The sequence below is a fragment of the Phoca vitulina genome, unplaced genomic scaffold (genome assembly GCF_004348235.1).
Source record: "Phoca vitulina isolate PV1807 unplaced genomic scaffold, GSC_HSeal_1.0 scaffold59, whole genome shotgun sequence".
NCBI classification, from domain to species: Eukaryota; Metazoa; Chordata; class Mammalia; order Carnivora; family Phocidae; genus Phoca; species Phoca vitulina.
This window is the reverse complement of record NW_022589762.1, coordinates 9,256,697-9,271,077: the sequence shown is the minus strand read 5'-3', so window position 1 is coordinate 9,271,077 and position 14,381 is coordinate 9,256,697. Positions and strand designations below refer to the sequence as shown.

At 34.7% G+C, this 14,381-nt stretch overlaps 1 protein-coding gene across 1 annotated transcript in view; it reads left to right on the top strand.

The window, feature by feature from the left end:
* Window positions 1-14,381, top strand: part of PZP (PZP alpha-2-macroglobulin like) — a 49,079-nt gene that overhangs the window by 3,255 nt on the left and 31,443 nt on the right. Inside the window, 10 exon segments of the mRNA XM_032390758.1 lie at window positions 967-1,150; window positions 1,940-2,099; window positions 2,277-2,329; window positions 3,570-3,590; window positions 3,862-4,030; window positions 4,464-4,548; window positions 11,450-11,561; window positions 11,892-12,006; window positions 12,155-12,264; window positions 13,527-13,688. Coding sequence (XP_032246649.1) covers window positions 967-1,150; window positions 1,940-2,099; window positions 2,277-2,329; window positions 3,570-3,590; window positions 3,862-4,030; window positions 4,464-4,548; window positions 11,450-11,561; window positions 11,892-12,006; window positions 12,155-12,264; window positions 13,527-13,688 — 1,171 coding nt within the window.

Below are 14,381 nucleotides of genomic sequence, written 5' to 3'. Positions count from 1 at the left end.
TGATCTTGGGGTTGTAAGTTCAAGTCCCACATTGGGTGCAGAGATTACTTAAAGCTAAAATCTTTAAAAAAAAAAAGAAAGAAAGAAAGAAAACTCACACAAAAGATTGTCCATACCTCTGAATAATTAAATATATTCAATAATTAGAATAAAAATGACTTTGCAAAATAATATATTTTATGTGAACTTGTTTTTTTAGTAAGTGAAAATAATTTATCCACCCGTATAGGTTTGACACAAGCATGTATTTTTGAACATAGAAGTATTAATATTAATATTGATTACCTCAAGAGGGTGAGAATGAAGGAGAATGTTAATCAAATGCACTGTGTACTTGTGTGTGCTTGCAAATTATTGACAGAAATAAAAACTTGTTGTTAAAAAAAATTATTGATTTTGGCTAAGGCATATCTGAGAAACCTTAGAGAAAGAGCAAATATATTGTTTTCAGTGTTGCTGTTATAAGGAAAATTATTTTACAATATAGATATGAGTTATTTTATGTAATGGATATATGTTCACTGAAGTTTTTTCAGTTGGATTTATATAAATTCAGTTGTGGTGTCCATGTACCAGTGATGTTTATTTAGACAGATTTTAATGTAAATCTTTTTATAAAGTGAATAGTCACCAGCAATTTATTATATATGTGCACTTTTATGGATATATATTCAGGAAGTCAGATATTAATGCTCTATAACACAAAGAATGCCTATAAAATTGTTAACAGCCTTGAAGCCAACTTCCGGCAGACTGACTGTGTGGGTGAGGCACTACTCAGAAGTAAAAAATATAATTCTTAGGCCGGGCAGTGATAGAACTTCCATCTTAATGTTCTTAGTCCATTGACATTTGCTGTAGAGCCAAATGTAGCAAGAAATACATATTGTTATGAAAAGCACATTTATGGTTGAAAATGCTTGCCATCCTCCATTTTTCTCTGATTTAGCCTCCTTCTCTTCCCAGGCAGTATGTGGTGCTTGTCCCCTCCCTGTTGTACACTGGGACCCCTGAGAAGGGCTGCCTCCTTCTGAGCTACCTGAATGAGACAGTGACTGTAAGTGCTTCCTTGGAGTCCCTTGGGGGAAACCAGAGCCTCTTCACTGACCTGGTGGTGCAGAAGGACTTATTCCACTGTGTCTCCTTCACTGTGAGTACTATCTGCCTGTCCTTGTTTGATACATTGTATTGAGTCATGGTGATGGGGAACTGGTGTTGAATCCCAAAGAATGACTTTAATGTTAGTGAGGACTTCATAAAGTACTAAAGAGAGTGGGTTTTCAGCTATGAAGGAACAAAGCATGGATTTTCCACCAACATAGGAGAGAAATATTTTACTATGTGCTAAAATCCAATTTAAGTTCTTTAAAAAAAATCCTATTAGCCATAGAAAACATATGAGCTAGATTTTCTAGCTTTGATATGTAACCATCTCTTTCAGGCCAGAGTAGGACAGGGCCTAGAAAGAGATTATACAAAAATCTCATGGAAGGACAGCATGTAGCAGAATTTTTCTCCTGTGGTGAGACGTTAGGCGTCTTTGTCCTCTGAATGTGTAAATGGTGCAAGATACTCAAAGCAAACATCCAGTACCTCTTTGAGGTTGCCCAGCTTGGGATACTCAGCTATCATATTCTCCCACGTTTTTACAGATAGACTTCTTTCCATTCCTTCACAATATATATACTCTGTTAAAAGGAGAATGATTTAAGAACTAGAGTTCCAGGTAAGCTATATGGAGATTTGGGTCCCACTGATGGTTGCTCTCACTGATATATTTCTCCTATGTCTTACATTATTATCTTCACTCATATCTGGAGAAATATTTATACTTACATAGCTCTTTGTGAAGCTGAAAGAGAGATAGAAAACAGTAATGGATGAAAGATTGGGAGGGAGAAGATTGTGTGGCTCCTCAGCAGTGTTCTTTGTTCCTTAGCTCCCAAGGATCTCGTCCTCTTCAGAGGCGGCATTCCTTACTGTCCAGATAAAGGGACCAACACAAGACTTTAGGAAGAAGAACACAGTGCTGGTAAAGAATGCTCAAAGTCTGGTCTTTGTCCAGACAGACAAACCCATCTATAAACCAGAACAGACAGGTATGTCGGGAAATTCCTCTATTTCCCTCAGTGGGGGCAGCACTGAGAAGGAGAGGACACCCTTCAGCAGGTTTTGCAGAGTAAACTTGCAAAAGCCCCATCTCTTAGCTTCCTGACTTAGCACACACATTCCCTGCTTTATCATGTCTGAGTCTTACCAGGGAATCTCTTTTTCAGTAAAATTCCGTATTGTCTCTGTGGATGAGAATTTTCACCCCTTGAATGAACTGGTAGGTATCTCGAGAGTTATGATTTTGGTGGGGGGTAGGAGTACTCACCCTAGTGGGAGCAGGAAAGTCCAGGAAACGCAAGAAGATGAAAAACATTCCTTTTGGAACCTGGGCTCCAGCAGCACCACAGATCTAGAGTCTTATGTAAGGCATAATTGAAGGGTGAGAGATGAGGAAGCTATTTCTCTTATAATAGTAATTAATCATTCGACAATAGCTAGATTTATTGCTGTGAACACAATACATTAAACATGAAGAGACACAATAAAAAAGTTAGGAGCTATCCATAGCCATACTTCCAAGGAGTTTATGATTAATTAAACCACGAAGAGTTTCGTTGATTCTGAATATATCTATCCATCTATCTATATAGTAGAAAAATTGCAATATGGTAATAAATACATATATGTATATTTTATATACATATAATCTATAATATATATTAATATATAACATAGATGTAATATAGAATATATATTATATACAAAGATTTTGTTTTTGCTGATTGAGTGTCCCTTCCTCTAACTAGCGTTTAACAAGGCAAAGAAATAAAGCTACTTTAAAAATGCAATTTTTAAATTAGAAAAAATATTCTTGGTTAACTATTAACCAAATCATTCTGACAACTCTGTTGCTATTTGGTCTAAATTATAATAACATATCACTCTATTAATATCCATTTTCTGGGGCGCCTGGGTGGCTCAGTCGGTTAAGCGGCTGCCTTCGGCTCAGGTCATGATCCCCGAGTCCTGGGCTCAAGCCCTCCATCGGGCTCCCTGCTCAGTGGGGGGCCTGCTTCTCCCTCTCCCTCTGCTGTTCCCTCTGCTTGTGCTCTCTCTCTCTGTCAAATAAATAAATAAATAAATCTTTTTTAAAAATAATCCATTTCCTAATATATGCAAGTAAAGAGTATAGTCATATTCTTTATTAAGAAGACTTCAGTACCTACATATTAGTGGTAAATAATATTAATAAATTAGTAAATATTAATAAAACTTATTCACCAATAATATTTCTCAGGGAAATGGCAACACAATGATTGTTGTGGAAATATTTATGCTTTTCTTAGAACTATTACCGGTTTCCCTAAGTAATTCTAGTTCTTTAATGTTTCAGGTTAAATTTTGTTATATCTTACTACAGATACTATTTTTCCTGAGTAAACTATTGGATTATAAGTCTGAAATCACAGCCTTTGGTGAAATTCTAATCACATCTCTTCTTTCCTTTTTTCATATAGATTCCACTGGTATACCTTGAGGTAAGCAACAGAAAGAGCCTTACAGAAGGAAATCAGCACATTTAAGGTTAGAAGTTCTGATAGTCCTTACAGATGAATTACTATTAAAAAAAAAAAACTCTCAGATCTAAAATTTCCTACTCCCAGATATCAGGTTTATTCTGTTTTGTCTCTCTTCTGCATTTATCTCTTCTGAAGGCAAGAACCAGTTACCAACCCCAAAGTCATTTGTTTGGTTCAAGGACTATCATGGCTACATAATGATTCCCCCATGCTGCTTGTTTACCTCTAGGACCCAAAAAGAAATGGAGTTGGACAATGGCAGAGTCTCAGGTTGGAGAGTGGCCTCCAACAGCTGGCCTTTCCCGTCTCGTCTGAGCCCATTCAGGGTTCTTACAAGGTGGCGGTACAGAAGGAATTGGGCGAAAGGATAGAACACCCCTTCACCGTAGAAGAATTTGGTATGGCTTCTGAAAAATGAAAAGGACATAACTTTTTGTTTCACTCCGTGCACTCACTTAGGCTTTCTGAATCTCCCATTGGTATGTTGAACTTGGATTAGAATCAGTTTGAGCTGTTTGTAAAGTCATCACAATTCTGTGCTCCAGAAGCTCACAAGAGCTTGATTTTCAGTAGCAAATTACACTTTGCCGAGTATCAAAATTCTTATTTCAGTGGAGCCATCATCCTTTGTTAGTGTCATTGAGATCTGCTGTGATCACAAAGGCAATTAAATTTTGCGTGAATTGTTAAAACTTATCATCTTAAAGCTGGCACTTGAAAAATGGATCTAGCTTTTCAGGGTATTATTTTGGGAAAAGTTATAAACATGAAATATTTGTATTTCCATTAAATGTTCACCAGCCTCCCTATTTCCATTATCTCTATCAACAGTGCTTCCCAAGTTTGAGGTCAAAGTTCAGGTGCCAAAGATAATCAGTATCCTGGATGAAAAAGTGAACGTATCAGTATGTGGGATGTGAGTTAAATTGTTTTTGTCTGAAATTTCATATTTTGCCTCAATTTTGAGTCATTATTTGGCTAGGTACATAATCATAAATTAATTTTCCACAGAATTAAAAAATTACTTCAATGACTTATTTCAATCACTTATTATTAAAATTTTCAAATACAAAAAAGAATAGAGGACACCCATAATCATGATTTTAACAATTGACATCTTTCTATATTTGCTACATCATTTTTTTTTTTTGCTTTAACATTTCAGGATAAATTACAAAGATCATGACATTTTACCCTAGATGCAGTACTATGTACCTCTAAAAATTACTGACATTTTCCTATATAGTCATGATGCCATTATGACACTTTACAAAATTAAAAGTAATTTTCCAATACTAATTCTTATTTTACACTCAATTTCCCTCGATTTTTCTAAAAATGCTGTTTACTCATTGCTTTTGATTATTATGACTCACATGTACCCTTTTTTTCCAACTCTCTACAATGGAAATTTTCAATTGAATGCAAAACTTAACAAAATAGTAAAGTGAAAATCCATGTACCCATCAACCATGACAAAAATTTTGAAATTTTGCCCATTTTGTTCCATTTATTCTCCCCCCTTCCAATTTTTTTCTCCAATATTTTTTAACAAGCCATGGGAATCCATAAATATCTTAAAGTTTTAAAAGTCTTTAGCCTCCTTTTCTCCCCCTGATGTTAACTTATTAAAGAGCATAGGTCAGTTGGCCTGCAAATGTCCCATTTGCTGGATTTGCCTGATTACTTCCTAATGGTACATTGAATTGATTAATTTTAATTTCTCCTCTGGCCAATTTTAAGAGGATACCTGGAGTATTTTGCATAGATAGATCATAGATCCTCTTGGTGCAGTGTAAGAACAGATTTTTAAAACCTGAAATAATCTCTATTTTTAATTTTTTGAGAAACCTCCATGCTGTTTTTCATAGTGTCTGCACCATTTTACATTTCCATCAACAACATGCATAATGACCAGTATCATAAAGCTTTCCCCCTACATTTTTGATAGAAATTTTATAATTTCAGGTCTTACATTTAAGTCTTTAATCTATTTTGAGTCAATTTTTGTGTATGGTGTAATATAAAGGTTCAATTTCATTCTTTTGCATATAGATATCCAGTTTTCCCAACACTTTTGTTGAAGATACTATCTTTTCCTCACAGTGTATTCTTGGCACCCTTGTCAAAGACAATATATATAAATGAATTTATTTCTGGGCTTTGTTCCATTGATCTACATATCCATCTTCATGCCAAGGCCATATTGTATAAACCAGGGAGTGTGATGGCTCCAGCTTTTCCTTTTTTCTCAAGATTGTTTTGAGTATTTAGTGTTCTTTGTTGTTCCATATGAATTTTAAGATTATTTTTTCTATTCCTGTAAAGAATGCCATTAGGATTTTGATAAGGATTGCACTGAATCTGGAGATTGCTTTGGGTAGTATGGATATCTTAATATTGTCTTCCAATCCATGAACATAGGGTGTCTTTCCATTTATTTGTGACTACTTTCTTTCATTGATGTTTTGTAGTTTTCAGCGTACAAGTCTTTCACCTCCTTGGCTAAGTGTATTACTAAGTCTTTTATTCTTTTTGTTGTTATTGTACATAGGATTGTTTTCTTCATTTATTTTTCATATAGTTCATTGTTAGTGTACAGAAACACAGCTGGGTTTGTATGTTGATTTTTTATCCTGCAACTTTATGGGATTGGTTTATTAGTTCTAATAGATTTGTGTGTGTGTGTGAAGTCATTAGAGGGGTTTCTATATATAATATTATGTCCTATGCAAATAGTGATAGTTTTACTTCTTTTCTGACTTGGGTGACTTATTTTTTGGTATGCGTTCCTTTTTTTATTTAAGTATAGGTGACACATAATGTGACATTAGTTTCAGGTGTACAACATAGGGATTCAACAAGTTATATGTTATGCTGTGCTCAGTCCAAGTGTAGCTACCATCTGTCGCCATATAACACAATTACAATGTCTTTGACTATATTCCTTATGCTGTACCTTTTATTCCCATGACTTATTCATTCCATAACTGGAAGCCTGTGTCTCCCATTTCCTTTCACCCATTTTATCCATCCCCTCTGAAAATCATCACTTTGTTCTCTGCATTTATAAGTCTGATTCTGCCTTTTGTTTGTTTATTCATTTTTTGTTTTTCAGATTCCATATATAAGTGAAATTATACAGTATCTGTCTTTCTCTGTCTGATTTATTTCATTTAGCATAATACCCTCTAGGTTCAACCATGTTGTTGCAAATGGCAAGACCTCATCTTTTTTATGGTTCAGTCATATTCCACTGTATATATATATATGCCACATCTTCTTTATTCATCTATCGATGGACACTTGGGTTGCTTCCATACCTTGGTTATTGTAAAAAATGCTGCAATAAACATGGTGGTGCATATATCTTTTCAAATTAGTATTATCATTTTCTTTGGATAAATATTCAGTAGTGGAATTATTGGGTCATATGGTAATTCCATTTTTAATTTTTTGAAAAACCTCCATAGTTTTCCACAGTGGCTGTACCAATTTACATTCCCACCAACAGTGCACAAGGATTCCTTTTCCTCCACATCTTTGCTGACACTGGGGTATAATATTCTATATATGCCTCTTAAGTCCATGCAGTCTCTAAGGTTGTTCAGTCTGTTTCCTTATTGAATTTCTCTCTGGATATTCTATCTATTATTGACAGTGGGGTACTGAAATCTCCTGCTATTATTGTGTTGTTGTCTGTTTCTCCTTTCTGTTCCATCAGTGTTTGTTTCATATATTTAGGTGCTTTGATGCTAGGTGCATATGTATTTATAATTGCTATATCTTCTTGGTGAATTGACCCTTTTATCATTATATAATTTCTTCTTTGCCTCTTGTGACAGTTCTTGACTTAAAGTCAATTTTGTGTGATGTTAGTATAACCACCCCTGATCTTTTTTGGTAACCATTTTTCTTTTTTCTATCTCTTCACTTTCGGCCTACATGTGTCTTTATTTTTTTTAATTTTGTTTTATTATATTGTGTTTGTCACCATAAAATACATCATTAATTTTTGATGTGGTGATCCATGATTCATTGTTTTCATATAACACCCAGTGGTCCATGCAGGACGTGCCCTCCTTAATACCCATCACCAGGTTAAGCCATCCCCCAACCACCTTCCCCTCTAAAACTCTTAGTTTGTTTCTTTATTTTTTTAATTATGTTATGTTAATCACCATACATTACATCATTAGTTTTTGATGTGATGATCCATGATTCATTGTTTGTGTATAACACCCAGTGCTCCATGCAGTACGTGCCCTCTTTAATACCCATCACCAGGCTAACCCATCCCCCCACCCCCTCCCCTCTGGAACCCTCAGTTTGTTTCTCAGAGTCCATAGTCTCTCATGGTTCGTCTCCCCCTCTGATTTCCCCCCCTTCATTTTTCCCTTCCTGCTATCTTCTTCTTTTTTTTTTTTTTAACATATAATGTATTATTTGTTTCAGAGGTACAGGTCTGTGATTCAACAGTCTTACACAATTCACAGCACTCACCATAACACATACCCTCCCCAATGTCTATCACCCAGCCACCCCACCCCTCCCAACCCATCTTAGTTTGTTTCTCAGAGTCCATAGTCTCTCATGGTTCATCTCTCCCTCCGATTCCCGCCCCCTTCATTTTGCCCTTCCTTCTCCTAATCTATTCCTTATGTTCCACAAATAAGTGAAACCATAATTGACTTTCTCTGCTTGACTTATTTCACTTAGCATAATCTCCTCCAGTCCCATCCATGTTGATGTAAAAGTTGGGTATTCATCCTTTCTGATGGCTGAGTAATACTCCGTTGCATATATGGACCACATCGTCTTTATCCATTCATCTGTTGTAGGGCATCTCGGCTCTTTCCACAGTTTGGTTATTGCGGACATTGCTGCTATGAACATTGGGGTGCATATGGCCCTTCTTTTCACTTAATCTGTGTCTTTGGAGTAAATACCCAGTAGTGCAATTGCTGGGTCATAGGGTAGCTCTATTTTTAATTTTTTGAGGCACCTCCACACTGTTTTCCAAAGTGGCTGTACCAACTTGCATTCCCACCAACAGTGTAAGAGGGTTCCCCTTTCTCCACCACCTCTCCAAAATTTGTTGTTTCTTGCCCTGTCCATTTTTGCCATTCTAACTGGTGTAAGGTGGTATCTCAATGTGTTTTTGATTTGAATTTCCCTGATGGCTAATGATGATGAACATTTTTTCATGTGTCTGTTAGCCATTTCTGTCTTCTTCAGAGAAGTGTCTGTTCATGTCTTCTGCCCATTCTTTGACTTGATTATTTGTTTTTGGGGTGTTGAATTTGAGAAATTCTTTATAGATCTTGGATACCAGCCCTTTATCTGTAGTGTCATTTGCAAATATCTTCTCCCATTCTGTGGGTTGCCTCTTTGTTTTGTTGACTGTTTCCTTTGCTGTGCAGAAACTTTTTATGTTAATAAGAGGAGAGAGAAGAAACATATGGTCCTCTCAATTGATGCAGAAAAAGCATCTGACAAAATACAACATCCTTTCCCGATTAAAACTCTTCAGCGTATAGGGATAGAAGGAACATTCCTCAAGTTCATAAAATCCATCTATGAAAAACCCACAGCGAATACCATCCTCAATGGGGAAAAGCTGAGAGTCTTTCCCTTAAGATCAGGAACACGTCAGGGATGCCCACTCTCACCACTATTGTTCAACATAGTACTAGAAGTCCTAGCAACAGCAATCAGACAACAAAAAGAAATAAAAGGTATTGAAATTGGGAAAGAAGAAGTCAAACTCTTTTTGCAGATGACATGATACTTTATGTGGAAAACCCAAAAGACTCCACCCCCAAATTACTAGAATTCATACAGCAATTCAGTAATGTGGCAGGATACAAAATCAATGCCCAGAAATCAGTTGCTTTCTTATACACTAACAATGCAACAGTAGAAAGAGAAATTAGAGAAATGATTCCATTTACAATAGCACCCAAAACCATAAGATACCTCAGAATAAACCTAACCAAAGAGGTAAAGATCTATACTCTAGGAACTACAGAACACTCATGAAAGAAATTGAAGAAGACACAAAAAGATGGAAAAATATTCCATGCTCATGGATCAGAAGAATAAACATTGTTAAATTGTCTATCCTATCCAGAGCAATCTATACCTTCAATGCCATCCTGATCAAAATTCCAATGACATTTTTCAAAGTGCTGGACAAACAATCCTAAAATTTGTATGGAATCAGAAAAGACCCTGAATCACCAAGGGAGTGTTGAAAAAGAAAAACAAAGCTGGGGGCATCATGTTGCCCGATTTCAAGCTATATTACAAAGCAGTGATCACCAAGACAGCATGGTACTGGCACAAAAACAGACATATAGACCAATGGAACTGAATAGAGAGCCCAGATATGGACCCTCAACTCTATGGTCAAATAATCTTCGACAAAGCAGGAAAGAATAGCCAATGGAAAAAAGACAGTCTCTTCAATAAATGGTGCTGGGAAAATTGGACAGCCACATGCAGAAGAATGAAACTCAAACATTCTCTAACACCATACACAAAGATAAACTCAAAATGGATGAAAGACCTCAGTGTGAGACAGGAATCCATCAAAATCCTAGAGGAGAACATAGGCAATAACCTCTTTGACATCAGCCACAGCAACTTCTTTCAAGATACATCTCCAAAAGCTAGTGAAACAAAAGCAAAAATGAACTTTTGGGACTTCGTCAAGATAAAAACTATATGTGTCTTTAAATATAAAGTGTGTCTCTTGTATATAGCATATAGTTGGATCTTGTATTTTTATCCATTTGTCCCCTTTGTTTTTATTGGATAATTTAATCTGTTTACATTTAAAGTAATTATTGATAGTGAAGGACTTAATAATGTTATTTTTGAAATTTTTTTCTGTCTTGTAGGGTTCCTTTCTTCTTTAATCTTTTGCAATTACAAACAACTCTTACAGTTCATTTCAACCTTGAGAATTAAAACTCATTTCCTACAAATCTTCAGTAGCAGAGGGAACATGCATGGTAAAAGAAAAAAAACAAACAAACATATGCCTATCTGAATATTGTATACTGGAAGCATCAAAGCATCTGGACCTCTGCCTCAATTCTGTCTTGGAGTCATGACCAAGGAATTTTCGTTTAATTTAACGGCATCTTGGACTGATATCTGTATCTTGAAAAGGGGTTTCAGAATAAGTTGCTCTGATTACATTTTTTATTTGAAGTGATATTTGAGACATTTACAAATAGGAAAGAAAACTAATGCCCAAAGCAAACCGATTACTAATTATTCCATTTTTATTAAGGGAAAACTAATAGAAATATAGAGTGCACACACAATTTTTTTTTATAAGCCTCATGTTTGTTAGGTTTTATCAGGGCTCTTTCTCCCTCTCCAACTGTGTGTGTGTGTGTGTGTGTGTGTGTGTATGCATGTTATGTTGGGTTTATTATTTCTATTATTTATTTATTTATTTGTGTTCTATTAATTACCTAAGTTTTCTCATTTGGTATAAACAACAAGTTTTGATTTTACAACGACAGAATAAAAAGAATGATAAAAAAAATAAATAGGCTAAAAGGAAGAAATTTTTTAAATCCTGAAGGAAACTTGATTGTACATTGCAGCAAAATTTCAAATGTTTTAATGAGTAATACCTCTTGATAAAGATGTTTTCCAGGCATATTTCAATTGCTATGAGCCCAAAATGATAAAGAAGTGCAAGGAACTACAGAGAGTAATTGTTTGACCTGTGATGGGTTGGTGGTGGAAAATGTAGAAACCTTTCTTCAGTTCCTGATGTATTTCTTATGTGACAGATACACCTACGGGAAACCTGTCCCAGGACTTGCAACTGTAAGCATGTGCAGAAAATTATTTCATCCCACTTATTGTCAGAAGCCAGAGTTCTGTGAGAAATTCACTCAACAGGTTAGTTTACAGTTTTCTCTTAGAGGCTATCATTTCTGACAACCATTGAGCTACCCCATTTTACTCACTGGAAAGAGGACATTGGAGTAAGCTTATCCCAAAATATTTACCACCAAAAAGGAAAAATAATTTCTATTCCTGGTCAATAAAATTCTCATTTTGATGTCTAACCCTTAGAGAATATAAAACACATGTGAATATTAAATTCCTGAAGGTCAGTTAACATGTTTAACCCAAAGAAGTTGTGTTGGCATCGGAAGGAAAATAATAGATTTAGTGACTATTGTCTTAATCAGTATGGCACTTATCAATTTTTTTTATTTCTCTCAGCTCAACAGCAATGGCTGCATCACCCAAGAAGTAAAATCAAATGTACTCCAGATTAAAAATATGGGTTATAAAATGCAACTTAAAGTGGAAGCCAAGATCAGAGAAGAGGGAACAGGTTTGCACTCTAAGTTAATACAGGGGGGTGAAACAATAAAAATTGGTTTGTTTTCCATAACAAAGTAAGGGTCATAGGAAAGTGGAAGGAAATGAATTTTGGTACTAGTAACTTCCAAGAGTACTTACTCTTCTCTACATATTTTTAGACCTAGTATTTACTGGAAATGGGACCAGTGAAATCACAAACATTGTAACCAGACTCAAGTTTGTGAAAGTGGATTCACACTTTAGACGAGGAATCCCCTTCTTTGGATAGGTAGAGTATATTGCAATTCACAAGTAATGAAGTATCCAGTTGTACTTATCTTCAGGGCACAATGATGTAGCCTATAACTAGTTAATGATATCAGTTAATTAATATGACCCAAACCATGAAGCCAAGCAAAACTACTTTCCTTTGTAAATATCACTGTTAAAATGTGCAATCACATACTATAGTATTTTGAGAATCAGAGGTATTTTTTTTTAGAACATACAGCTAATGAAGATGCTTAATGTGATATGAGTTAATTATTATGTCAAATCTTTCTACCACCCATTTGACAATAAATATATTTCTACCAATATCCAGCCAGCTTCAGAATTTTAAGAGCATTTCTCACAAATGATTCTCAATTTATGGCTACCAGTATCCTCCTTTATACCTGCTGTTCTATTTAGAAATAAATAAGTGGTTTTGTTTTTATTTTTTTCTTTTTCAAATTTTTGTTTAAATTTTAGTTAATTAACATATAGTGTAATATTGGTTTCAGGAATAGAATTTTGTTCATATAACTCTCAGTGCTCATCACAAGTGCCCTCCATAACCCATCACCCATCTAGCCCATCCCCCACCCACTACCCTCCATCAACCCTCAGTTTGTTCTCTATCGTTAAGACTTGTCTTATGGTTTGTTTCCCTCTCTCTCTTTTTTCTTTTTCTTCCCATATATTTAGACTGGATATGTGTAATTTTATTTCTAGACATAGGAACTATAATTGTGTACATTTTATGGCCATTATTATTAAATTATTTTCATACTTGGGCTCGTATTGCATGGAGCACTGGATGTTATACGCAAACAATGAATCATGGAACACTACATCAAAAACTAATGATGTACTGTATGGTAACTAACATAACATAATAAAATTTTTTTAAAAGGTATACATTTTAATTTTAACTAATAATTTTACCCCTTTTATAAGTATTTATAATTATTTATCCATTCCATAATTATTTCTTTAAAATTACTTATAATTTTTCTCAAAAAGAAACACTTTTTGTGGGAGAGGTTATGTGGTTTGTTTCAGGAGATGCAAAAGACCTGAGGATCCAAAAAAAAAAAAGGAGAAAAGGTGAAAGACATGAGGATACAAATAGGAAAAAAAATAAATTTTGTAGTAAATATAGAAGGGTTGTTTTCTGGATTTGCTTTTGCTTTTCTTTCAGTTATGGTAGCAAAGGAATTTGTTTCCATGAGTTCTGTCTTCTCTGAATATTATCCACATAACTTATCAAATTATTTTCTTCTTTAGGTGTACCAGCCACCTGGGAAAGATGTGCCCATCCCCAATAAACTTGTCTTTATCTCTGCAAATGAAGCAAATTATCTTTACAATGCAACTACCAATGACCAGGGTCTTGTTCAGTTTTCAATCAATACTACTAATATTTTGGCTAACAAAATTTCTGTCATGGTAAGTATGAAAGGAAAAAAAAAAACTGAGGACAAAGAGAAACCTTAGTATAACAATCATTTATTCAGAAGTGAAGAAGCACACATATTGTATTTGAGAGAGAGAAATAAGAAGCTGTCTAACTTAGGGATAAACTTAGGAATTAAAAATTTAATTAAAAACAACAAAAATGGTAGAAGAGATACTGTCAGAGTGTCTGATCAATTCATTAGCATTATCTTTAAAATTTTATGTATTATGCAAAAAAAAAATCTTATAGGATTTGGTTCTGAACCATATCAGTTCTTCAACGGGTAAGTAATTCATGTAATTTGTTTAATGTTGTTTTTTTCTATGTCCACTCAGATAATTTGAAGAGTGATCAGAACCCCCACACACACTTAATATATATTGCCTAATGATGATGATCAAAAGATTTCTACAACCAAAAAGATTTTATGGTTGTAATTTCAAACAAAGAATTGGTGAAAGACAATGATTTATTGATTCCACCTTAGATAAACAACATTTAAATTATTTCCATTTCCCAAAGTTCAAATGTTAATTCAATTTAAAATATGGAATGATGCTTAATGTTTTCTATGTAATAGATACCTGCTCTTCCCTAAGATTAAAAAGATAAGTGGAGTGTCCTTATATTTGAAACTCTATAATGATAGAGTTAACAGAGCTGTAAATTATTAGTATTATATA